The 24574-nt window shown below is 40.8% G+C and overlaps 1 protein-coding gene across 2 annotated transcripts in view; it reads right to left on the reverse strand.

Moving 5' to 3' along the window:
• Positions 1-1650: 1650 nt before the first annotated feature.
• KLHL14 (kelch like family member 14) overlaps positions 1651-24574 on the reverse strand; it is a 156391-nt gene continuing 133467 nt past the window's right edge. For both annotated transcript variants that reach the window (XM_077270421.1, XM_077270422.1), the window contains exons 5-9: positions 19807-19885; positions 18797-18987; positions 17302-17460; positions 13582-13739; positions 1651-3595 (exon numbers count right to left, since the gene is read on the reverse strand). In XM_077270421.1, coding sequence (XP_077126536.1) covers positions 3455-3595; positions 13582-13739; positions 17302-17460; positions 18797-18987; positions 19807-19885 — 728 coding nt within the window. In that variant the 3' untranslated portion in view covers positions 1651-3454. The remainder of the gene's footprint in view (positions 3596-13581; positions 13740-17301; positions 17461-18796; positions 18988-19806; positions 19886-24574) is intronic.

A 24574-nucleotide genomic window follows, 5' to 3' on the forward strand; every position in this document is an offset into this window, starting at 1 on the left:
AGACTATTGAGGTCTACTGCTATGGTCCCTACTAGATCAGAATCCCTACTAGATCAGACACTAATATACCTGGCTGCAATCATGTAGCCAGGGTCTGATTCACGCTGCCCGTGGTTTGGCCAGCACGATTCAGCTGACAGGTTCCCTTTACAGAGTTACTTCTTATAAATGTGCAGATTAGTTCAACCCTCTGTGAACGGACAAGAAGAGTATTAATGGTCGAGGGAGCAGTGACCACAATAGAGCAGCGTTATGAGTCCATGTAACAAAGCAGTTTCTGCAGATAAGTGACTGGTTCATTATGTGTTGAACCTGTGTCCTTAAGATAATTTACAATCAGATCTTCCTGGCACACAAAGGAGCAAAATGTACGTAGAGGTTGATTCAGTAGAATGCACGGCTGACATTCAGATTACATCCTGATGTTGAACCTATTAATACTTCATGGTTGTCTGCCTATTAAATTATATTTTTCCTTCAACCTGTAAAATGTGAGTGCATGTAGAACCCTGTAGGTAAAACTGATTATACTCTGTAATTGTAAAAGGAAGGGCCCTTTGCACTTTTATGCACATAATAAAATGCAGTACATCAAGAACAGATGCCAGTAGATCACTGTCTTAGATGAAAGTCAAAGGGAATTCAATAAGTTAGAAGAACACAAGACTGTGAAGAAGAATTCAGCAGAACACAAGGCGTAGGCCAGATAGTTCAGACATGTAAATTATCCTCAGCGGTATCTGTTGGCTGTAAGCACCTAAGCCAAAAATATCTGAGTTTTTATAAATCTCACTGTGAAATATAAGCTCACATATGAATCATGAGCTTGTCTAATGTCCCATTTCCTTCCTTTCTCTCATGAATGAATGAATCCTTTCGAAATGGCAAGAGCTTTATACCATGAAATTAAAGACCGTATCAAGAGAATCTCAAAAGATTGGAAATTTGGATGCAAAATTTTCAAACATGTAACTCAGGTTGTAGTAGTATTCCCATTTTATCACTTACTTCTTTCTCTTTTTTTATAAATAGACATACAGTCGGGGCTCTAATGATCGTGTAACAATGGAAAAGAAGATTTACTTGTGGTCTTGAATAACATCATAAAAAAGAATGAAAAAATGTCCTGATGGGCACAAACAGAGGAAGGCCTCTGTCCAGGGTCCCATATGGGCTCTTTGCAGTCCAATAAATGTGTTTTTGACATAAGCTGTTTACTCTTCTGGAGGTGGAAGTTGGCCCCTTACCACTTTGGCCCCTGTGCGGCTGCACAAGCTGCTTCAACAGTATGCCCACCCCAGTCCGTTACAGAACAATTTTACTCCTTATGTCAAGCTTCAATCTCTGTGATAAGCCTCCTTTCAGGTCCTGCACAAGATAAACTATACATCAGGAAAGTTCCTGGAAAAAGGAAGACATCCAAAAGTCAAGTGCTGACAAAAACAGCAATTCTGGTAGGTTTCGGCTGCTTTAGTGGCTCAACCTCCAATTTAGGGAGACAGGAAATGGACCATTGTGATACCATGGCCTCTCAAAGAGGTTGTGGCTATGACCAAAAATGTTGTTACCAATATGGATGTTAAGTGATATCATATTATTATTTGTACATTGTTTTAAATTATATTTGTCGTCCCTCTTTTTCCCTTTTTTGTCATTCTTTTAAATATTGTTAATTACTTTCATGGCTATGAATTGATCTTTCACATATGAACTAATGATACCATTCACACTCATATTTATAAAAAATGCAAATGACCAGAAAATAAGGGATTCCCCTTTTCTGCCAGAAACATCATCCATATTGTAAACCACCATATCAGCCCCAAAACAGCAGCAACACAAAATGTATATAGTATCCTTTGTGTCAGTGTTTCATATGAACTGCCCCATAGATTATAATGCATACGTGTTGTATCAGTGAAAAATGCTGATAGAACACATACATGGAACACGCATGTCTGAACGGGACCTTATGGATACATTCTAGAATTGAACCCCTTAATGAACAAGAAGTTTCAGTCCTAAATGGCCAGATGCTAGTAATGATTTTGAAAATTTGGTGGTTAAATACTTGTTTACTGCTTTTTTTCCAAAACACCTAGAAATATTTTAGATACCATTTCAGTGAAAACATTTTTCTTTTTTCTGATCAGGGTAAAATGTTCATGAAATAATATGAACCTATAGTTCTTTTAAATTTGCAAATTGACGCTAATATGAAAGATTACAATGGGCTCATTGTTTAGTTTTGGTTCTTTTGATCTATAATATTCTTGGGTTGATGTTGGCTTGGGCAGTGTGTACATTATTTTCTGTATTTTTTTTTTTACCATATATTTACATTTTTTATGCATGTCACTCTATATTTTACAGCATAATGTGACCTGTTGGGGAAATTAATTCTTTATAATTCTTTATTTTTTTCATCCATCGGAGCACCATTTAGATGGAAAAACAGCTCTCTGTGGTACATCCCAAATTCATGCGTTTGCAGATTTCACTACATATCACTTATTGAGCACTAGGTAGGCTAGAAAAGAGAAGACAGAAGTGGTTACAAACTACTTCAAACTTTTCTTTAGGGTTCCCTTTTTTTCTTTGACAGCCGGGCTCATGACCTGTTCCTGCTAGATTGGTGCAAACTCAGAAACTGTTCCAAATGACTTAAAAAAATAGTAGTGGCCAGGCATTAGGTGTTAATGAACCCATTGCTATAGAAATGCTGATTATATATGCCCTGTCGATAAGGGACCCTATAAAATAAGCAATGTAAAATCAGTTATGGGCTACAACATTTAGTTACGTCCAGTCAGATCATAAACCCACGTTGCACATACTGTATATGTTATTACCATCGAGTTCATCCATTGTGCACAAATGAGATCACTAACACTGTGCACCACAACCTTTAGTAACATCTATAAATCAAAATCTGCCCAATTGTCATTTGTAGGGATATGAACACTTTGTTGCCTCTTCATGCATAAAATAACAAGGACACTGATTTAGAAGTGCTTGAGGAGGACATCTTTTCTAGGAAATATGCTTATTTTGTTGGACTACACCTTTCTTCTTACACTTAGGATTCTTGTGTACTAGAGAGTATGTGTCTATCAGAACGGTTATATTAATAACATCCAGATTATTCCTTTAGAATGACAACAGATCGCGGCATACACGCTTGGTAATCACACCCCTAACAGGGGTCATTTGCAGAATTACATTACAATGGTACGGATATATCTGTGCCCGCTGCTGTATTATAAATCTCCCTGTTTTGTAAATTCCTTGTTGATGAAGTAGCTTCGCCAGCCTCATTGCTAGTCCTAGTATTAATAAATCTTTAAGACATTGTTCATTTCTCTAACGCTTGTACAACCCTTTAAAAGGAAGAAAATGATTCTCAAAGAAAATGAGTCTCTGTAATGTTCCAGCGTCCTTCCCACTGTAGCCGCTATTTGTTGTATGGGACGCAGGCTGGTAGTATGACCGTGGCACATGCCGGACCAGCGAGGGGCTCAGCAACATCTCCCTCCAGTTCTGTCCAGCTGGCTTTCTCAGGACTATAGCAAATAGTTGAGGACTTGTAGGCTCCCTAAAACATAAAAGAACATTATCAACACATCTGAACCTCCATACAAATATGTTACAGCAGGGTTTTTGCTCATTTTGTTTCTTGTAGGTTTTGTATGCTATATGGCCAATGTGAACATGCGTTTATGTGCTGCATGTATACCAACTTAAACCAAGCTCAATTTTTGTGTTTTTTCTTTGTATTTTTGCATTCTGTGCAAGTTGGGGTGTGGCCTCCCTCTCCTGAGCTGGAAATTACATTTAAAGGCTTCCCCAGACTGGTGTCCACAGGTCAGGTCCCGGTCCTTTTGTCTGCCCTTATTCACACACTGGGGTCAACTCTGATAGAAGGTAAGGTTTTTAATATTAGACAGTGTGGGACTGTACTGATCAGGGTCACATTGCCGACGGTGGGATGGCTTTTATGCTATTTTTCATCAAAAACAGTGTTACTAAGAACTCTGAGTTATTAAGATGCTCTTTTGCTTTTCTTATTTAGCTACAGAAGGGTTTTTGCTCATTTTGTTTCTTGTAGGTTTTATAGCAAATAGTGGATGACTTATAGAGTCACTAAAACATAAAAGAACATTATCAACACATCTGAACTTCCATACAAATATCTTAACCAGTTCAAGACCAGGCTATTTTCATCAATTACTGAGCAGGCACACTTTTTTTTCGTAAAGAGCTGCAACACATGTTCTTGTTCAGATATTCAGATAATTTTTGCATCTTTTTTTCCTGATATGTGGGGTAGCATTTTTATGCTATTACCATACTAATGATGTTGGTGGGACAATAAAAGAAGTAGGCGTCTGTTTTCACATTTTTTTATGATCACAAAGAAACACTAAAATACATTTTTATTTTTCCACTTTCTGTAACAACTATTTTTATATATCAGATGCATGTTTTTATTTTATATGGGGTGGAGGTTAGGTAGTAACAGCAATTGGGTTCGGCAATGGCTTTTTACTCATTTATTTTTTCTGCTTTTTATTTATTTAATATTTATTTTTTAATTTATTTTTCACATTTTGCTTCCCACACCATAAAGTCATAAAAAAAACTCGGGAGGGGATTTCATTTTTTTTAAATTTTCTATCAGATTTTCACTGTAATTAGAGCTGTTATGCTAGACCCAATTACATGGCAAATTTAGGCCTCTTTCACACTTCCGTCTTTCATTTTCCGTCATAATGCGTCGTTTTGTGAAAAAAACGGATCCTGCGAATTTGCCCGCAGGATGTGTTTTTTTTTCTCATAGACTTGTATTAGCGACGGATCGCGACGCATGGCCACACGTTTCATCCATCGTGCACTGGATCCGTCAGAATTTGTCGACACGTCGTCTGGAAAAACATACAATAAAACGTTTTTTGTCTGCGTCGGATAAACGTGCCACGAGGGATCCTGCGGCATACGTCGTTGGCTAGAATGGAAGCCTATGTACGCAGGATCCATCGTGGTACATCAGATGACAGAATCCAGCGCTGGATTCCGTTTTTTTAAACTGAGCATGCTCCAAATCAGTATTTAGTAGCCAATTGGCCAGACAGCCCCAAATCTATATAAACCTGCCATGTAGCTTCATTCCTCAATGTGCCAGCAAGAAGCATACAAGCAAGAAGCCTGCCAGCAACCTGCCTGATGGATAGATGCATAGATGGTCACAATATTTGCTAGAAATCCTTCCATTTCTGCCACTTGCTCTAAACCCTCTCAAAGATGGGGTGTTAAAACACTCAATATATAGGTTTCCATTATTTTCCAGTAGCTAATCACATTTGGGAGCCTCCCATTTGGAGGTATGGAAAACGGATTCGTGGAAAAAAAACAGATGAAACGGATGAAAAAAATGGATAAGACGGATGTAACAGATCCAGTTTTTCGACGGAACCGTCTAGCGGATCCGTCTAAAAACTGGATCCGTTGCATCCGTTTTACACTATTTTTGACGCATCCGTCGATATGTCGCGCCAACAGATTGTAACGGCCTCCAGACGACGGACGTGTGAAAGAGGCCTAAGCCTCATGGCTGCATAACAGAGCTAATCTGGGACTGTGAGGATTCAGCAGCTCCTTCTCCCTCATTAGACACAGCGATCCCTGTCATGATCTCAATGGCAAGAGAACATAGCATCAGCATATATAGGAACTAGCTCTTGGAAGATGGAAACTGAGCTGACCATGAACTAAACCTAACGCACAACTAGCAGTGGCCGGGTAGCATGCCTACGTTGATTCTAGATGCCCAGCACCAGCCGGAGGACTAAATAAAGCTAGCAGAGGAAAATATTAGTCCTAGCTCACCTCTAGAGAAATACCCCGAAAGGAGACAGAGGCCCCCCACATGTAATGGCGGTGAGTTAAGAGGAAATAACAAACGTAGTATGAAAATAGGTTTAGCAAATTTGAGGTCCACTTACTACATAGCAGAAGACAGAAAGGACACTTTCATGGTCAGCTGAAAACCCTATCAAAACACCATCCAGAAATTACTTTAAAACTCTGGCATTAACTCATAACACCAGAGTGGCAATTCCCGTTCACAAGAGCTTTCCAGACACAGTAACGAAACTACAGCTGTGAACTGGAACAAAAATGCAAAAACAAACATGGACAAGAGTCCAACTTATCTAGTAGTTGTCTAGGAGCAGGAACAAGCACAGAGAGGCTTCTGATAACATTGTTGACCGGCAAGCAACTAACAGAAGCAGCAAGGTAATATAGCGACTCCCACATCTTGATGGGAACAGGTGAACAGAGAAGATGAAGACACCAGTTCAATTCCACCAGTAGCCACCGGGGGAGCCCAGAATCCAAATTCACAACAGTACCCCCCCCTCAAGGAGGGGGCACCGAACCCTCAACAGAACCACCAGGGCGATCAGGATGGGCCCTATGAAAGGCACGAACCAGATCAGAGGCATGAACATCAGATGCATTAACCCAAGAATTATCCTCCTGGCCGTATCCCTTCCACTTGACCAGATACTGGAGTCTCCGTCTGGAAACACGAGAGTCTAAGATTTTCTCCACAACGTACTCCAACTCACCCTCAACCAACACCGGAGCAGGAGGCTCAACGGAAGGCACAACCGGTACCTCATACCTGCGCAATAATGACCGATGAAAAACGTTATGAATAGAAAAGGATGCAGGGAGGTCCAAACGGAAGGAAACAGGGTTAAGAATCTCCAATATCTTATACGGGCCGATAAACCGAGGCTTAAACTTAGGAGAAGAGACCCTCATAGGGACAAAACGAGAAGACAACCACACCAAATCCCCAACACAAAGCCGAGGACCAACACGACGGTGGCGGTTGGCAAAAAGCTGAGTCTTCTCCTGGGACAACCTCAAATTGTCCACCACCTGCCCCCAGATCTGATGCAATCTCTCCACCACAGCATCCACTCCAGGACAATCCGAAGATTCCACCTGACCAGAGGAAAATCGAGGATGAAACCCCGAATTACAGAAAAACGGGGACATCAAAGTGGCAGAGCTGGCCCGATTATTGAGAGCGAACTCCGCCAATGGCAAAAAAGCAACCCAATCATCCTGGTCAGCAGACACAAAACACCTCAGATATGTCTCCAGGGTCTGATTAATCCGCTCGGTCTGGCCATTCGTCTGAGGATGGAAAGCGGACGAAAAAGATAAATCTATGCCCATCCTAGCACAGAATGCCCGCCAAAATCTAGACACGAATTGGGTCCCTCTGTCAGAAACGATATTCTCAGGAATGCCATGCAAACGAACAACATTTTGAAAAAACAGAGGAACCAACTCGGAAGAAGAAGGCAACTTGGGCAGAGGAACCAAATGGACCATCTTAGAAAAACGGTCACACACCACCCAGATGACAGACATCTTCTGAGAAACCGGCAGATCTGAAATAAAATCCATCGAGATGTGCGTCCAAGGCCTCTTAGGAATAGGCAAGGGCAACAATAATCCACTAGCCCGAGAACAACAAGGCTTGGCCCGAGCACAAACGTCACAAGACTGCACAAAGCCTCGCACATCTCGTGACAGGGAAGGCCACCAGAAGGACCTTGCCACCAAATCCCTGGTACCAAAAATGCCAGGATGACCTGCCAACGCAGAAGAATGAACCTCAGAGATGACTCTACTGGTCCAATCATCAGGAACAAACAGTTTATCAGGTGGGCAACGATCAGGTCTATCCGCCTGAAACTCCTGCAAGGCCCGCCGCAGGTCTGGAGAAACGGCTGACAATACCACTCCATCCTTAAGGATACCTGTGGGCTCAGAGTTACCAGGCGAGTCAGGCTCAAAACTCCTAGAAAGGGCATCCGCCTTAACATTCTTAGAACCCGGTAGGTATGACACCACAAAATTAAACCGAGAGAAAAATAATGACCAGCGCGCCTGTCTAGGATTCAGGCGCCTGGCGGTCTCAAGATAAATCAAATTTTTGTGGTCAGTCAATACCACCACCTGATGTCTGGCCCCCTCATGCCAATGGCGCCACTCCTCAAAAGCCCACTTCATGGCCAAAAGCTCCCGATTCCCAACATCATAATTCCGCTCAGCGGGCGAAAATTTACGGGAAAAGAAGGCACAAGGCCTCATCACGGAGCAGTCAGAACTTTTCTGCGACAACACTGCCCCAGCTCCGATCTCAGAAGCGTCGACCTCAACCTGAAAAGGTAGAGCAACATCAGGCTGACGCAACACAGGGGCAGAGGAAAAACGGCGCTTAAGCTCCCGAAAGGCCTCCACAGCATCAGGGGACCAATCAGCAACATCAGCACCCTTCTTAGTCAAATCGGTCAATGGCTTAGCAATATCCGAAAAACCAGCAATAAATCGACGATAAAAGTTAGCAAAGCCCAAAAATTTCTGAAGACTCTTAAGAGAAGAGGGCTGCGTCCAATCACAAATGGCTTGAACCTTGACAGGATCCATTTCAATGGAAGAGGGGGAAAAAATATATCCCAAAAAGGAAATCCTCTGTACCCCAAAAACACACTTAGAACCCTTCACACACAAAGAATTAGACCGCAAAACCTGAAAAACCCTCCTGACTTGCTGGACATGAGAGTCCCAGTCATCCGAAAAAATCAGAATATCATCCAGATACACAATCATAAATTTATCCAAATAATCGCGAAAAATATCATGCATAAAGGACTGGAAAACCGACGGAGCATTTGAAAGACCAAAAGGCATCACTAAATACTCAAAGTGGCCCTCGGGCGTATTAAATGCGGTTTTCCACTCATCCCCCTGCCTGATTCGCACCAAATTATACGCCCCCCGAAGGTCGATCTTAGAGAACCACTTGGCCCCCTTTATGCGAGCAAACAAATCAGTCAGCAACGGCAATGGGTATTGATATTTAACAGTGATTTTATTCAAAAGCCGATAATCAATACATGGTCTCAAAGAGCCGTCTTTTTTTGACACAAAGAAAAAACCGGCTCCTAAGGGAGATGACGATGGACGAATATGTCCCTTTTCCAAGGACTCCTTTATATATTCTCGCATAGCAGCATGTTCAGGCACAGACAGATTAAATAAACGACCCTTTGGGTATTTACTACCCGGGATTAAATCTATGGCACAATCGCACTCTCGGTGCGGAGGTAACGAACCAAGCTTGGATTCTTCAAAGACGTCACGATAGTCAGACAGGAACTCAGGAATTTCAGAGGGAATAGATGATGAAATGGAAACCACAGGTACATCCCCATGAGCCCCCTTACATCCCCAGCTCAACACAGACATAGCTCTCCAGTCGAGGACTGGGTTGTGAGATTGCAGCCAAGGCAATCCTAACACCAAATCATCATGTAGATTATACAGCACCAGAAAGCGAATAATCTCCTGGTGATCCGGATTAATACGCATAGTTACTTGTGTCCAGTATTGTGGTTTATTATTAGCCAATGGGGTGGAGTCAATCCCCTTCAGAGGAATAGGAGTCTCCAAAGGCTCTAAATCATACCCACAGCGTTTGGCAAAGGACCAATCCATAAGACTCAAAGCGGCGCCAGAGTCGACATAGGCGTCCGTGGTAATAGATGACAAAGAGCAAATCAGGGTCACAGATAGAATAAACTTAGACGGTAAGGTGCAAATGGAAACAGATTTACCAAGCTTTTTAGTGCGCTTAGAGCATGCTGATATAACATGAGTAGAATCACCACAATAGAAACACAACCCATTTTTCCGTCTAAAATTCTGCCGCTCGCTTCGGGACAGAATTCTATCACACTGCATACTCTCTGGCGACCTCTCAGTGGAAACCGCCAGATGGTGCACTGGTTTGCGCTCCCGCAGACGCCTATCGATCTGAATAGCCATTGTCATGGACTCATTCAGACCCGCAGGCACAGGGAACCCCACCATAACATCCTTAATGGCATCAGAGAGACCCTCTCTGAAAGTCGCCGCCAGGGCGCACTCATTCCACTGAGTAAGCACAGACCATTTACGGAATCTTTGGCAGTAAATTTCCGCTTCATCTTGCCCCTGAGATAGGGACATCAAAGTTTTTTCTGCCTGAAGCTCCAAATGAGGTTCGTCATAAAGCAACCCCAAGGCCAGAAAAAACGCATCCACATTGAGCAACGCAGGATCCCCTGGTGTCAATGAAAAAGCCCAGTCTTGAGGGTCGCCCCGGAGCAAGGAAATCACAATCCTGACCTGCTGTGCAGGGTCTCCGGCAGAGCGAGATTTCAGGGACAAAAATAATTTGCAATTATTTCGAAAATTCTGAAACCCGGATCTATTCCCCGAAAAAAATTCCGGCAAAGGAATTCTCGGCTCAGATACAGGTGCATGACAAACAAAATCTTGCAATTTTTGTACCTTCGTGGCGAGATTATTCAAACCTGCAGTTACACTCTGAAGATCCATTACAAACAGGTGGACACAGAGCCATTCAAGGGTTAAGAGGAGGTAAGAAGCAGCTAGACAGCAATTAAGGGCTAGGCAGCAAAACTCTGAAGGGGAAAAAAAAAAAAAAAAAATTTCCCTTAAACACTTCTCTATCTCCTGCTTCAGCCCAAACAATTAACACTTTGTTGGCCGGTCAAACTGTCATGATCTCAATGGCAAGAGAACATAGCATCAGCATATATAGGAACTAGCTCTTGGAAGATGGAAACTGAGCTGACCATGAACTAAACCTAACGCACAACTAGCAGTGGCCGGGTAGCATGCCTACGTTGATTCTAGATGCCCAGCACCAGCCGGAGGACTAAATAAAGCTAGCAGAGGAAAATATTAGTCCTAGCTCACCTCTAGAGAAATACCCCGAAAGGAGACAGAGGCCCCCCACATGTAATGGCGGTGAGTTAAGAGGAAATAACAAACGTAGTATGAAAATAGGTTTAGCAAATTTGAGGTCCACTTACTACATAGCAGAAGACAGAAAGGACACTTTCATGGTCAGCTGAAAACCCTATCAAAACACCATCCAGAAATTACTTTAAAACTCTGGCATTAACTCATAACACCAGAGTGGCAATTCCCGTTCACAAGAGCTTTCCAGACACAGTAACGAAACTACAGCTGTGAACTGGAACAAAAATGCAAAAACAAACATGGACAAGAGTCCAACTTATCTAGTAGTTGTCTAGGAGCAGGAACAAGCACAGAGAGGCTTCTGATAACATTGTTGACCGGCAAGCAACTAACAGAAGCAGCAAGGTAATATAGCGACTCCCACATCTTGATGGGAACAGGTGAACAGAGAAGATGAAGACACCAGTTCAATTCCACCAGTAGCCACCGGGGGAGCCCAGAATCCAAATTCACAACAGATCCCATGATCACTGGAACTGGAGAAGGAAGTAATGTCAGTGCTTCCTATTACTTTATACACAGTGCCTGTTCAGTGCTGTGGTTACAGCTTTCTCTAGGTGAAGGGAGTTCGACTGTGTCTGACAAACAATCTTGTGTAGCTAGCTGCTATGATATGCAGAGAAGTTTTGAAACATCATGGCAAAGTAGAAAGTTTATGGTCAGTTCAGAAATTGTTTTAAACTGCAAACAAATGTAGGCATTATTTATTCATAGTGTTTTAAAGTGCTGCTGAATATGTTGGCGCTATATAAATAAAAATTATTATTATTATTATAGTGTTCAGAAAATCAAGCTTGTAGCTTTTATTAATTGCTAGCTGGGACAATGTCACTTGGAGTTCAGGGACCATTAATATGTTTTAGTGCTGGACTCTATCCGTCACTACAGGAAACAGATTAAAGGGTTGTCCACACCTTACTTCCAAGAAAATAAACAACCTCATCATGGTCTAAGAATAAAAAAAAAATAAAAAAACTATACTCATTTACCAATCCCCCACCATTTCTATGTAGTACTGCCTGGACCCCGATAGTTACTTTGTTTTCTCTTCTAGCAGGTTATCGGTAAGTCAGTACAGAGTTTTTTATTTGTGGACCACACTAGAAGATTTAATAATTAATGTATGATTTTTTTTCAATATACATTCAAAATGTAAAACTAGGGAACATAAGACAATGGCCCCAATTTTCACGCTAATCTTGATGCGGGGGTGGGTTGGAGTGGGAGGCTACAGTTTCATAACGATGCACATGTCTCTTAATGAATCAGAAGTGTTTGACGAGTCCCTGCTGGAGTAGGATTTGTGTCATAGCAAATGTTGCCGTTCATCATTAATTTGAGTAACCGCAGTCACCATGCTCCTGTCTCGCCCCAGCTCTGCGGACTTTGTCGGAGCTGGAAGAAACTAGCTTGAGAACATCATGTTGCACCAAAATTTTGTAATGTCTCAAAGCTTTTTTCATGCCAGACTTCTGGGTAAACGCTTTGATGAATTGGGACAACTATGTTTGTTTCACATGTGGGCAGTTCGGTAAACTTCCTGCTGGTATGTTCTTTCTGCGCAGTTATTTGGCCTAAATACATAAATGTCTGAATAACAGAATAGATGTTCTTTATTATTAAAATAATATTTGATTCACTTATAATAGATAGATGAGTTTTCTATATACCAAAATACGTAACAATGTTATTGTGTTATCTGTAGTTTTACAAAGGGCTAACATATCATCTGTATTCAAAGCAATAATACTTAGATAAATAACTGTATATGGTTGGGTTGACATAAGCGCATGAAAAATCAACAAATTTTCATTCAGAAAACTCGATTCGCATCAGTATTTTTATCCGTACGCTATTCGTGAGTCCATATTCTATGTCCATTTGGCATCCGTATTTATACATCATTTCTTAAAAATATTAACTTTTTTACATAACAAAAGACTTTAATGTGCAAATCTCATCTGAAATGTGGGAGAAAATAGTGCATGTTGCAATTTTTTTCATGGACTCTAGTTCTGTGTGACAAATCTGTCATCTGAACAGTCCTAATGAATAACAGTAGTCGGTGTGCTGTCTGTGTGCAATCAGATTTTAATTCAGACAGCACACGTCTGTACAGTATAATATGCTTAATATAAATAGCTGTAACGATTCCACCCCTCAGTGTGTCTTAGGATACAGTGATTGACAGCTCAGTCCAGTCCGCTACAGCGGCGTGCTGAGCTGTCTGTGCAATGATTGACAGCTCAGCATCCAATCTGAGTCTGGGAGGTGCTCAGCTCCCTTCAGAAGTTCCGTGATCCAGTGAATACTTAACTGAGTTGTCTGGCCCAGATAGCTGCCAGTTGTAGATTTCAGCTCTGTGTGACTTGTCCCTCCGTGCCTCTCAGCATTCTGACTTTCTAGTACTTAGTTACCAGACCCCAAACTTTCCTATTGACTACCCGTTTGTGTCTCTCCTTTTAATCAGAACCACTATCTTCCTGGTATTGTGACCTCGGACGGTTAGCTGACTACAACTTTGTATGTTCCCTCTGTTTATGACGTAACCTCCTGGCTTTTGAGCTTGGACTCCTTGACTAGTCCGACTCACGGCTTGTCCGTGAGAAGTGACTCAGCGTCACAATATGACCATTTAGGTCAGTAAGTTTCCCAGCTTACCATACTCCAGCTGTAGCCCCCAACAAGATAAAACCGATCATCTAGTACTGCACATCCTGGTCCGCTGCGTCCCTCTAGAATGGGAGTCTGAAGAATGTTCCACTGGTCAGCTTTTGGATCGTAACACTCCACCAGCATGACGTCCAGGTGTGAGAAACCTAAACAATAGCAGATACAGGTTGTTTCAATAGCCTAATGCATTGAATATAAGAGTTACTGTTTGTAGCCCTGGTGGCTATGGTATAGTACGAATTCCTCCACTAAAGACCCCATATACATTAGACTAATGTCGACCAAACCCGCCAATACTGAAATATTCAGGAGAGCCAGCCAACCTATTGCCAGAAGACATGTAGATTGGGCATGTTCAATTTAAGACTGCCAAACGGTTTGTTCCCTTGGAGATAAACTGCCACTAGACATGTCTGGTAGCGGCTTTGTCATAGAAAACACAGAGGCGCTCCTGTGTATGGGAGAGGTGGCCTAAAAGGGCTGCTGGCCATCCAATGTGTATGGTGGGCTTAAGTGTAACAATTCACAGGTCAACAAAAAAAAAAAAATTTTCTGGTGTCCAAAATATTTTAATGAATTTGGGGTATTTTTGGGGTGCTGATTCTGAATATGCTATCAGTTTTGCCAGATTGGCTCAAGTTTTTGAGATTTTTGGTATCTTATTTATAGCACTTGTTGGTAAACGCGACGCATCATCTCATTAATTTCTTTGGATTAGTACTTGAACTGAGCAGTTCTCAATATAGTTTTGTGTTAATTAGTGTTCTAAAAGTTTGTTCATAGCTTGATTTTTGCACTAACTTTATGTTGTTGTCTGTTTTCCAGTGAAAAGCATGAACTCATCAAGAAGAAGTTGTCTTAACGATCCAGACTCATTCTGTTACATTTGTGGTGAATATACACTGCCAAAACATAGAAGAAACATAACAGACTTCGTAAAAAAAGTGTATTTTGCCTATTTTGGGGTTATGCTTGGGGACCAAGACAAGTTTTGGGCACCACACATAGTGTGCAAAGCATGTATCGAATTATTACGAAAATGGACCAAAGGACAAAGAAAAAGCTTCAAATTTGGTGTTCCAATGGTGTGGAGAGAGCAAAAAAATCATCATGATGACTGTTATTTCTGTGCAGTGCAAGTGCAAGGATTCAATAAGCATAAGAAACGAAAATGGGAGTATCCTAACATGGAATCTGCAAGAAGGCCTGTCCCTCATTGTGAAGATGTGCCTGTACCTGTGTTTACCATGTTACCTGACCTTCCCCCACCTGATGATGATGAAATGCAGGGTATGGAGCTAAACATTAGTTCTGGAAGTGAACTAGAATATGAAGAAAGTTTCAGAACACCTACGCAATTTACCCAAGGAGAGCTCAACGATCTAATAAGAGACCTCAACCTCTCAAAAAGTGCATCCGAACTTTTAGCTTCAAGGCTAAGTGAAAAAAATTGTCTGACGCCTGGAACTAAAATTACATCTTACAGGACAAGAGAAGAAGCACTTCTTCAATTTTTCTGTGAAGATGACCTACTTGTATATTGTAAGGATATTCCTGGCCTGATGCTGCAAATGGGTTTACAAGTATATCGTCCTGAAGACTGGAGGCTTTTCATAGATAGTTCTAAAAGGAGTTTGAAATGTGTTTTGTTGAACAATGGCAATCAGTGTGCATCTCTTCCAGTAGCTCACTCAACTAAACTTGCAGAACAATACAAAAATGTCAAAATGGTCTTGGAGAAACTGTGCTACCATGAACATTCGTGGCTGATATGTGTTGATTTAAAAATGGTCAACTTTTTACTTGGACAGCAAAGTGTATACACAAAGTATCCTTGCTTCATCTGCATGTGGGATAGTAGAGCAAAACATCAGCACTGGGAGAAACTGAATTGGCCTCCAAGGGACACCTTGACAGTAGGAGCATCAAACATAGTGAACGAACCTTTGGTGGACAGGGACAAAATCATTCTACCACCACTTCACATAAAGTTAGGATTAATGAAGCAGTTCGTCAAGGCATTAGACAAAGATGGTAATTGCTTCATGTACATCTGCAGATCTTTCCCTGGTCTTAGTAGCGAAAAACTGAAGGCAGGAATCTTTGATGGTCCTCAAATTCGGAAACTCATTAAAGATGCAAATTTTCCTAAGGAAATGAATGACATTGAAGCTGCTGCATGGTGTAGTTTTGTGTTGGTAGTGAAGAACTTCTTGGGAAATCAAAAGGCAGACAATTATGAAGAACTGGTACAAAACATGCTATTGAGATTTAGAAATCTGGGTTACACATGAGCATTAAATTGCATTATCTTCACAGTCACTTGGACAGATTTCCAGAAAACCTTGGAGATTTTAGCGAAGAACAAGGGGAGAGATTTCATCAGGATATTATGGTGATGGAGGAAAGGTACCAAGGCAGATGGGACAGACATATGATGGCTGATTACTGCTGGAATCTACAGCGTGACTGCCCAAATAGCTCACATAGAAGAAAATCATATAAAAAGCGCTTTTCCAGCGATTAAATGTCTCCTATCTTTCATGTCTTGTTCATTTTTGAAGATTACTTTCTAAAACTAGTTAAAATAAACTAAAATCAACATTTACTTTGTTAAATTTATTGTATTCATGACAATATCAATAAAGTTAATGCGCGTGTAGCAAATTACGTCTTTTTTTTTTACACATTTTACGAAAAATCTCAAAAACTTGAGCCAATCTGGCAAAACTGATGACATATTCAGAATCAGCACCCCAAAGTTACCCTAAATTCGATGAAATATCTTTGGCACCAAAAATGCTGTTGACCAGTGTTATGAATGGACATTTAGGTCGATAATATTGTCAGAAATAGATATATAATTATTTACAGTAATGGAAGAAGTTCTGTAGGCTAACATAAAGTTATGCTCTTTTTATAGGAAAACGTGACAGTTATAGATATTGTTTAGGGTGGGTCTCATTAAATCCTGATGACTTATAATGAGGTCCATCAGATTTCCATGGGGATTTTGGCACTTATAAAGAAAAGTTCAGCAGACTATGCTATATTGTTAAAAGTACTGAAACCCTGGTGAAAATAATGCAAGTGTGCCCAAAATCCTATCTTACCTGACCACAGGATGTGATTTCATATTGTATTATATATTTTGTACCCACCCATTTCAGGTATGAATATCATAATGCCCTCTAAATATAAACTAATCTAAGGTTACTGAGGCACAAATAATACAAACTATCAAAACATCTTTTGCAGAGTTCAGTTAAAGTTTCCTTTCTCCTCTTTCTTCCCCCTTCTGCCGAACTAGCAAAAATGTTTTGTTTGTATTTTCAAGTGAGTTTTATTAAATTGAAGATTAATATAGCATTATAACAAGAAAAATGTTAAAAAAAATAACAAAAAATGTTTTCTACAGAACAAATATTACAAACTATACGATTATCTTTTGCAGAACTCATTTAGTTTTATTTTTTAGAATATCCCAATATTAACCAAACAAAAAAAATCTTTATTTTACACATGTAAAGCAGAATCAACCACTCCGAATGCTTAGAAAGCTTTGGAAATAAATGAAATAAGTAAGAATTATGCACATATATTCTTCTAACTAATGGCTCTGTTATGTATTCATCACTCAGAATGTAATGCATATCTAATAACAGTAAAACAGGCATACTATTAAAAATAAAATATGCCACCACTGACCTTTTAAATGGTTTCCACCAATTGCATATAGACGATCATTCATTACAGCTAAGGCATGAATTGCTCTTTTTGTGTTCATATCTTGCTTCCGAGCCCAAACGTCCATGACCGGATCATAGCAATATAGCCACTGGACATATTCACCATTATGAACGCCACCTATGGAGTGGGCATGTTATTACTACATGCTTTATTGATCTAGCTGGAATATTATATATCAATAAATCATCATCCATTTGGCAAAATATTATTGTATATTATTCTTGTCTTGTTTTTCGAAATCCTCTCATTTACTTATCTATCTATCTATCTATCTATCTATCTATCTATCTATCTATCTATCTATCTCTATTGTCTATCTATCAATCATCTATCTCTCTATCTATGTACCCCTTTAATGCAAGAAATATGTTGACATGTTATTTTGGTCATTGGGGGATTCCTAAAGTCGTGCAGCAACTATTTCTATTTTGCTCCATTACAGAGATATTCACGTTTTATGCTTTTGGAGTGTAATATGTGAAATCTCTGCTCGTTGTTCAACTGGGAGTTTCTTCAGAGTCTTGTCTAGTGGCGTGTCTTTGTACCCCTGCCTCTCAGATGTTTTCAATCATAGCTCTGTAGTATCTCAAATTACCAGACTGCTAAGGGAGAGGTGAATGTGCACACTTCCAGAGAAGACTGTGAAGAAACTCCTAATTGCATTACAAGCAGAAATTTCACATGGAGTTTTAAAGAATTTGACTCAAATTTGTTTGAGTAAATGACAAGTCTTCTTTAACAGGATATTCTAGATGAAGACTACATGCAAACTTGGGTTATCACCTACTTTAAGAGTTTTTTTTAATGGTCTCAGGGTGGGGTATTAAAAATAAAAGAAGCCTTCCTGTATAGTTACGCCCCAGCCTGGTAGCACTCCTCTACACTAGCGACTACGTTGCTTGACAGATTGAGACTATGCATGACCATGTGACATCCCTTCCAGTTGTTACTGCCACAAGACCGTTGGGGAGTATAGAATATCTCTTTATTACCCCACCCTGGTACCTTTGAGAGTAACTTTTAAAGAAGGGGGCAATCCATTAAATTTTTATCCTTTCAGATGCTATGGAAAAATGTGGCTGGGAAGATGTACATTACTTTCATATCATTTTTTTATTTATGAAGGCCATGCTGTCATGGGCTGTAGAATGTATAACAGGAAAATATATATTTTTTAAACTAAAAATCTGCAATACCAACTGATTTATCGTACTTGATTAAATTAGTGCACAAGAGGCAATTACCATTAATATAGTTTTATACCTTTACATATCTAGGATTTTCCAAAATAAAATAACATACCAAACAATAACACTACCATTTATTATACAAAATAAGGTTAAATTCAGGCAAATCACAGCCACAACCTTATTACTGGTACGAACAATACATCTGGTTATTCATACAAGTGAAATGGAGAAGTAGTATTTGAGATGATTAGTTTCCATCACACCTGATATGTATATCTTCCCATTGTGCACGGCTCCCGCATGTGCGGCCAGAGGTTGTGGTAGAGAGGACACATAGCACCACTCGTTTGTCTCCAGGTTGTAGCATTCCACACTAGACAAGTAACCTGTTTCATTTCTCCCTCCGATGACATACAGATGCTTATCCAATCGACAGGCGTAGAAACTGGCCCTCCTGGAAGGAATAAGCGGACATAGTCGTCAGATCATGGTGCCCGGCTTATACGTTCATGCTGCGTTGTGTACTGATGGTGGCACAGCTTATTACAGGCGTCGCATGTTTTCGTTGCCTGAGGTGCAGTTTTACACTTTGCCAAAGACTAAATGACAAAGAGAAAGTTAAAGAAGATATCTTAACAATTATAAATTATCTTGACATTCACTATCCTTATGGTCCTTCAAGGGTCATTGTTTCCAATTTACTAAAAGAAGCACATCATCAAAATTTCTTCAATTAGCTTTTTTCCCTTCCAGTTGTAAAAAACCCCACAGCATTTATGTGTGTGGACAGACATGAAAGCTCCAGATAAGCTAAGGATTGTTTTCCCTGAATATTGTGGGTTTTTATTCCTGAAAATATTGTATTTTCAATGGATATCAAGTGGTGTATCAGATACATGCTATCCTCATTTAGGGAAAATACATGTTGCACATTTTCTCATCCATTTTTTTTATCATCATGTGCTGATAAATCTTTATAATGGTCAGGGCTCTGATTACTGAGACACAGCTCACTAATTCTGGGCATAGGTGTACTTTGAAAATCTACTATTTTGGCTGCATCTAAGCAACCACTAGAGGAGGCTGAACTGTATACTGCATCAGTTATTAGCTGTGTGTCAGAAAATCTTTGAATACTATCAAGCTTAACCTTATTCTTGATTCTGTTAAAGACGGACAAAACATGATACTTTATTGCTAGACCAAGCACAGATGAAAGGTCAGCAAGAGAGTATACTAAACAATGGTTACTAGCAATAAAGCACAATCTTACCTTTCCTGCATAGGTGGGAGCTGTATCCAACTGTTAAATCGTGGATCATAGCGACTAACAAAATTTGTACTATGTTTTCCTGCAAGAGAACAAATTACTTGACATCACTATTTCATGGTTAATTCACTCTATATTCTAGAATTACCCACATATACTAGATAAAACAGAATTTGTTATAAGAAGCCTAAATAAAGTCATTGCTCCCTATGTCAGGCTACAGCAGGTGACTGCAACCGGTAGCATTCACTTTTTGCAAACTACCTCTCCTAGCATACTCTGATAACCAGCTGCATGCTGGGGGTTGTGTTTTGCAACAACTGGAGAGCTGCAAGTGGAAGACCAAGATCTATACAGTCTTGTCTCCGCTGCCTCCAATTGTCAGGACAATTACACAATTGACTGACGAGTGATGGACAGGACCGCGGCTGTTTCCAAAGTCATAACAAAAGAAAGGTATTAACCCCTTAGTGACAGAGCCAATTTGGTACTTAATGACCGGGCCAATTTTTACAATTCTGACCACTGTCATTTTATGAGGTTATAACTCTGGAACGCTTTAACGGATCCCGCTGATTCTGAGATTGTTTTTTCGTGACATATTGTACTTCATATTAGTGGTAACATTTCTTCGATATTTCTTGCGATTATTTATGAAAAAAATGGAAATATGGCGAAAATTTTTAAAATTTTGCAATTTTCAAACTTTGTATTTTTATGCCCTTAAATCAGAGAGATGTCACACAAAATAGTTAATAAATAACATTTCCCACATGTCTACTTTACATCAGCACAATTTTGGAAACAAAATTTTTTTTTGTTAGGGAGTTATAAGGGTTGAAAGTTGACTAGCAATTTATCATTTTTACAACACCATTTTTTTTTAGGGACCACATCACATTTGTCATTTTGAGGGGTCTATATGATAGAAAATAACCAAGTGTGACACCATTCTAAAACTGCACCCCTCAAGTTGCTCAAAACCACATTCAAGAAGTTTATTAACCCTTTACGTGCTTCACAGGAACTGAAACAATATGGAAGGAAAAAATGAACATTTAACTTTTTTTGCAAACATTTTAATTCAGAACCATATTTTTTTATTTTCACAAGTGTAAAAACAGAAATTTAACCATACATTTTGTTGTGCAATTTCTCCTGAATATGCCGATACCCCATATGTGGGGATAAACCACTGTTTGGGCGCACCGCAGAGCTTGGAAGAGAAGGAGCGCCGTTTGACTTTTTCAATGCAGAATTGGCTGGAATTGAGATCGGATGCCATGTCATGTTTAGAGAGCCCCTGATGTGAAACAGTGGAAACCCCCCACAAGTGACACCATTTTGGAAACTAGACCCCTTAAGGAACTTAACTAGATGTGTAGTGAGCACTTTAAACCCCCAAGTGCTTCACAGAAATTTATAACGTAGAGCCGTGAAAATAAAAAATCCTTTTTTTCCCTCAAAAATGATTTAATGATTTTTTAGCCTGCAATTTTTTATTTTCTCAAGGGTAACAGGAGACATTGGACCCCAAAATCTGTTGACCAGTTTGTCCTGAGTACGCTGATACCCCATATGTGGGGGGCACTGTTTGGGTACCCATCAGGGCTCGGAAGGGAAGGAGCGCCGCTTGGAATGCAGACTTTGATGGGATGGTCTGCGGGTGTCATGTTGCATTTGCAGAGCTCCTGATGTACCTAAACAGTAGAAACCCCCCACAAGTGACCCCATTTTGGAAACTAGACCCCCCAAAGAGCTTATCTAGATGTGTGGTGAGCACTATGAACCCCCAACTGCTTCACAAAAGTTTATAATGTAGAGCCATGAAAATAAAAAAAATCATATTTTTTCCACAAAAATGATCTTTTCACCACCAAATTTTTACTTTCACAAGGGTAACAGGAGAAATTAGACCCCAAAATTTATTGTGCAATTTATGCTGAGTAGGCTGATACCCCATATGTGGGGGATAAACCACTGTTTGGGTGCATGGCAGAGCTCGGAAGGGAAGGAGCGCCGTTTTGGAATGCAGACTTTGATAGAATGGTCTGCGGGCGTTATGTTACGTTTGTAGAGCCCCTGATGTACCTAAACAGTAGAAACCCCCCACAAGTGACCCCATTTTGGAAACTAGACCCCCCAAGGAACTTATCTAGATGTGCTGTGAGAACTTTAAATGCCCAAGTGCTTCACAGAAGGTTATAATGCAGAGTCGTGAAAATAAAAAAAAAATATTTTTTCCACAAAAAAGCTTTTTTTAGCCCCCAAATTTTTATTTTCACAAGGGTAACAAGAGAAATTGGACCCCAAAAGTTGTTGTCCAATTTATCCCGAGTACGCTGATGCCCCATAAGTGGGGGTAAACCACTGTTTGGGCGCACGGCAGAGCTCAGAAGGGAGGGAGCACCATTTGACTTTTTGAGCGCAAAATTGGCTCTGGCGTTTAGAGACCCCCTGATGTACCTAAACAGTGGAAACCCCCCAATTCTAACTCCAACCCTAACCCCAACACACCCCTAACCCTAATCCCAACCCGATCCATAATCCTAATCACAGCCCTAACCCCCAAAACACCCCTAACTCTAATCCCAAAGCTAACCATAACCCTAATCAAAACCCTAAACCGAACACACCCCTAATCCTAATCTCAACCCTAACCTCAAAACCTAACCTTAATCCCAATACACCCCTATCCCTAATCCCAACCCTAGCCTTAACCCTAATCCCAAACCTAACCCTAATCCCAAATGTAACCCTAATGCCAACCCTAATCCAAACCCTAATCCCAACTCTAACCCTAACTTTAGCCCCAACCCTAGCCCTAACCCTAACTTTAGCCCAAACCCTAACTTTAGCCCTAAACCTAGCCCCAACCCTAACCCTAACTTTAGCCCCAACCCTAACCCTAGCCCTAACCCTAACCCTAGCTCTAACTCAAGCCCTATCCCTAGCCCTAAGGCTATGTGCACACGTTGCGGATTTTGCTGCGGATCCGCAGTGTTTCCGCAGCTGCGGGTCCGCAGCAGTTTCCCATGAGTTTACAGTACAATATAAACCTATGGGAAACATAAAACGCTGTGCCCATGCTGCGGAAAAAACCACGTGGAAACGCAGCGGTTTACATTCCGCAGCATGTCAATTCTTTCTGCGGATTCCGCAGCGGTTTTACACCTGCTCCATAATAGAAAACCGCACGTGTAAAACCGCAGGGGAATCCGCACAAAAACCGCGGTACATCCGCGATAAATCCACAGGAAAAACGCAGCGTTTTGGCCCTGCGGATTTATCAAATCCACTGTGGAAAAATCCGCAGAGAACCATTCTACGTGTGCACATATCCTAACCCTACCCCTAACCGTACCCCTACCCCTAACCCTACCCCTAACCGTAACCCTAACCCTACCCCTAACCCTAATTGGAAAATAGAAATTCATACATTTTTTTAATTTTATTATTTTGTCCTTACTAAGGGGGTGATAAAGGGGGGGGGCGTGTTGTGAATTAGACTTTTTGGCTCCCTCTTGTGGTCACTAGTGGTATGACTCTGGGATTGTCTTTTTTCTGTTTGGCACTCACCTGGGTCATTAGTCCAGGGGTGTCGCTATATTAACTTCCTGGATCCTTAGTCCAGTGCCTGGCATCGTTGTAATCAGATCCTTCTGTTGCTCCTGTCTGCTGGTCCTGGCTCGTGCAAAATTAAGCTAAGTCTTGCTTCTTTGTTTTTTGAGTTACTTGCTTTGCTATTATTTTTGTCCAGCTTGTACTAAATGTGATTTCTGACCTTGCTGGAAGCTCTAGGGGGCTGGTGATTCTACACATGTTATATCAGCATGCTCTAAACGCCTAACAAGGGTTGTTAGTCCTGTCGCCATTGGTAATTTGCAACCTAAATTTATTTTGTCTGTGACTTTAATTTGCTCATTGTCCTCTTACCCTGTTATGGCGTTTGTGGATTCAGGTGCTGCCCTGAGTCTTATGGATCTGTCATTTGCCAAGCGCTGTGGTTTTGTTCTTGAGCCGTTGGTTAATCCTATCCCTCTGAGGGGTATTGATGCTACGCCATTGGCGGAAAATAAACCGCAGTTTTGGACACAGGTAACCATGTGCATGACTCCTGAACATCGGGAGGTGATTCGTGTTCTTGTTCTGCATAAAATGCATGATTTGGTCGTTTTGGGTTTGCCATGGTTACAGACTCATAATCCAGTCTTGGATTGGAAGGCAATGTCTGTGTCAAGTTGGGGCTGTCAGGGTATTCATGGTGATTCCCCGCCGGTGTCTATTGCTTCCTCTACTCCTTCGGAAGTTCCTGAGTATTTGTCTGATTATCAGGATGTGTTCAGCGAGTCCAGGTCCAGTGTTCTGCCTCCTCATAGGGACTGTGACTGTGCCATAGATTTGATTCCAGGTAGCAAATTTCCTAAGGGAAGACTATTTAATCTGTCTGTACCTGAGCATACCGCAATGCGTTCGTATATCAAGGAATCTCTGGAGAAAGGGCATATCCGTCCTTCCTCTTCCCCTCTTGGTGCGGGATTCTTTTTTGTGGCCAAGAAGGACGGATCTTTGAGACCTTGTATTGACTATCGGCTTTTGAATAAAATCACTGTTAAATTTCAGTATCCTTTGCCTCTGTTGTCAGACTTGTTTGCCCGAATTAAAGGTGCCAAGTGGTTCACCAAGATAGATCTTCGTGGTGCGTACAACCTTGTGCGCATTAAGCGAGGAGATGAATGGAAAACCGCGTTTAATATGCCCGAAGGTCATT

Source organism: Ranitomeya variabilis, chromosome 6 (genome assembly GCF_051348905.1).
Source record: "Ranitomeya variabilis isolate aRanVar5 chromosome 6, aRanVar5.hap1, whole genome shotgun sequence".
In the NCBI taxonomy this organism is placed as follows: domain Eukaryota; kingdom Metazoa; phylum Chordata; class Amphibia; order Anura; family Dendrobatidae; genus Ranitomeya; species Ranitomeya variabilis.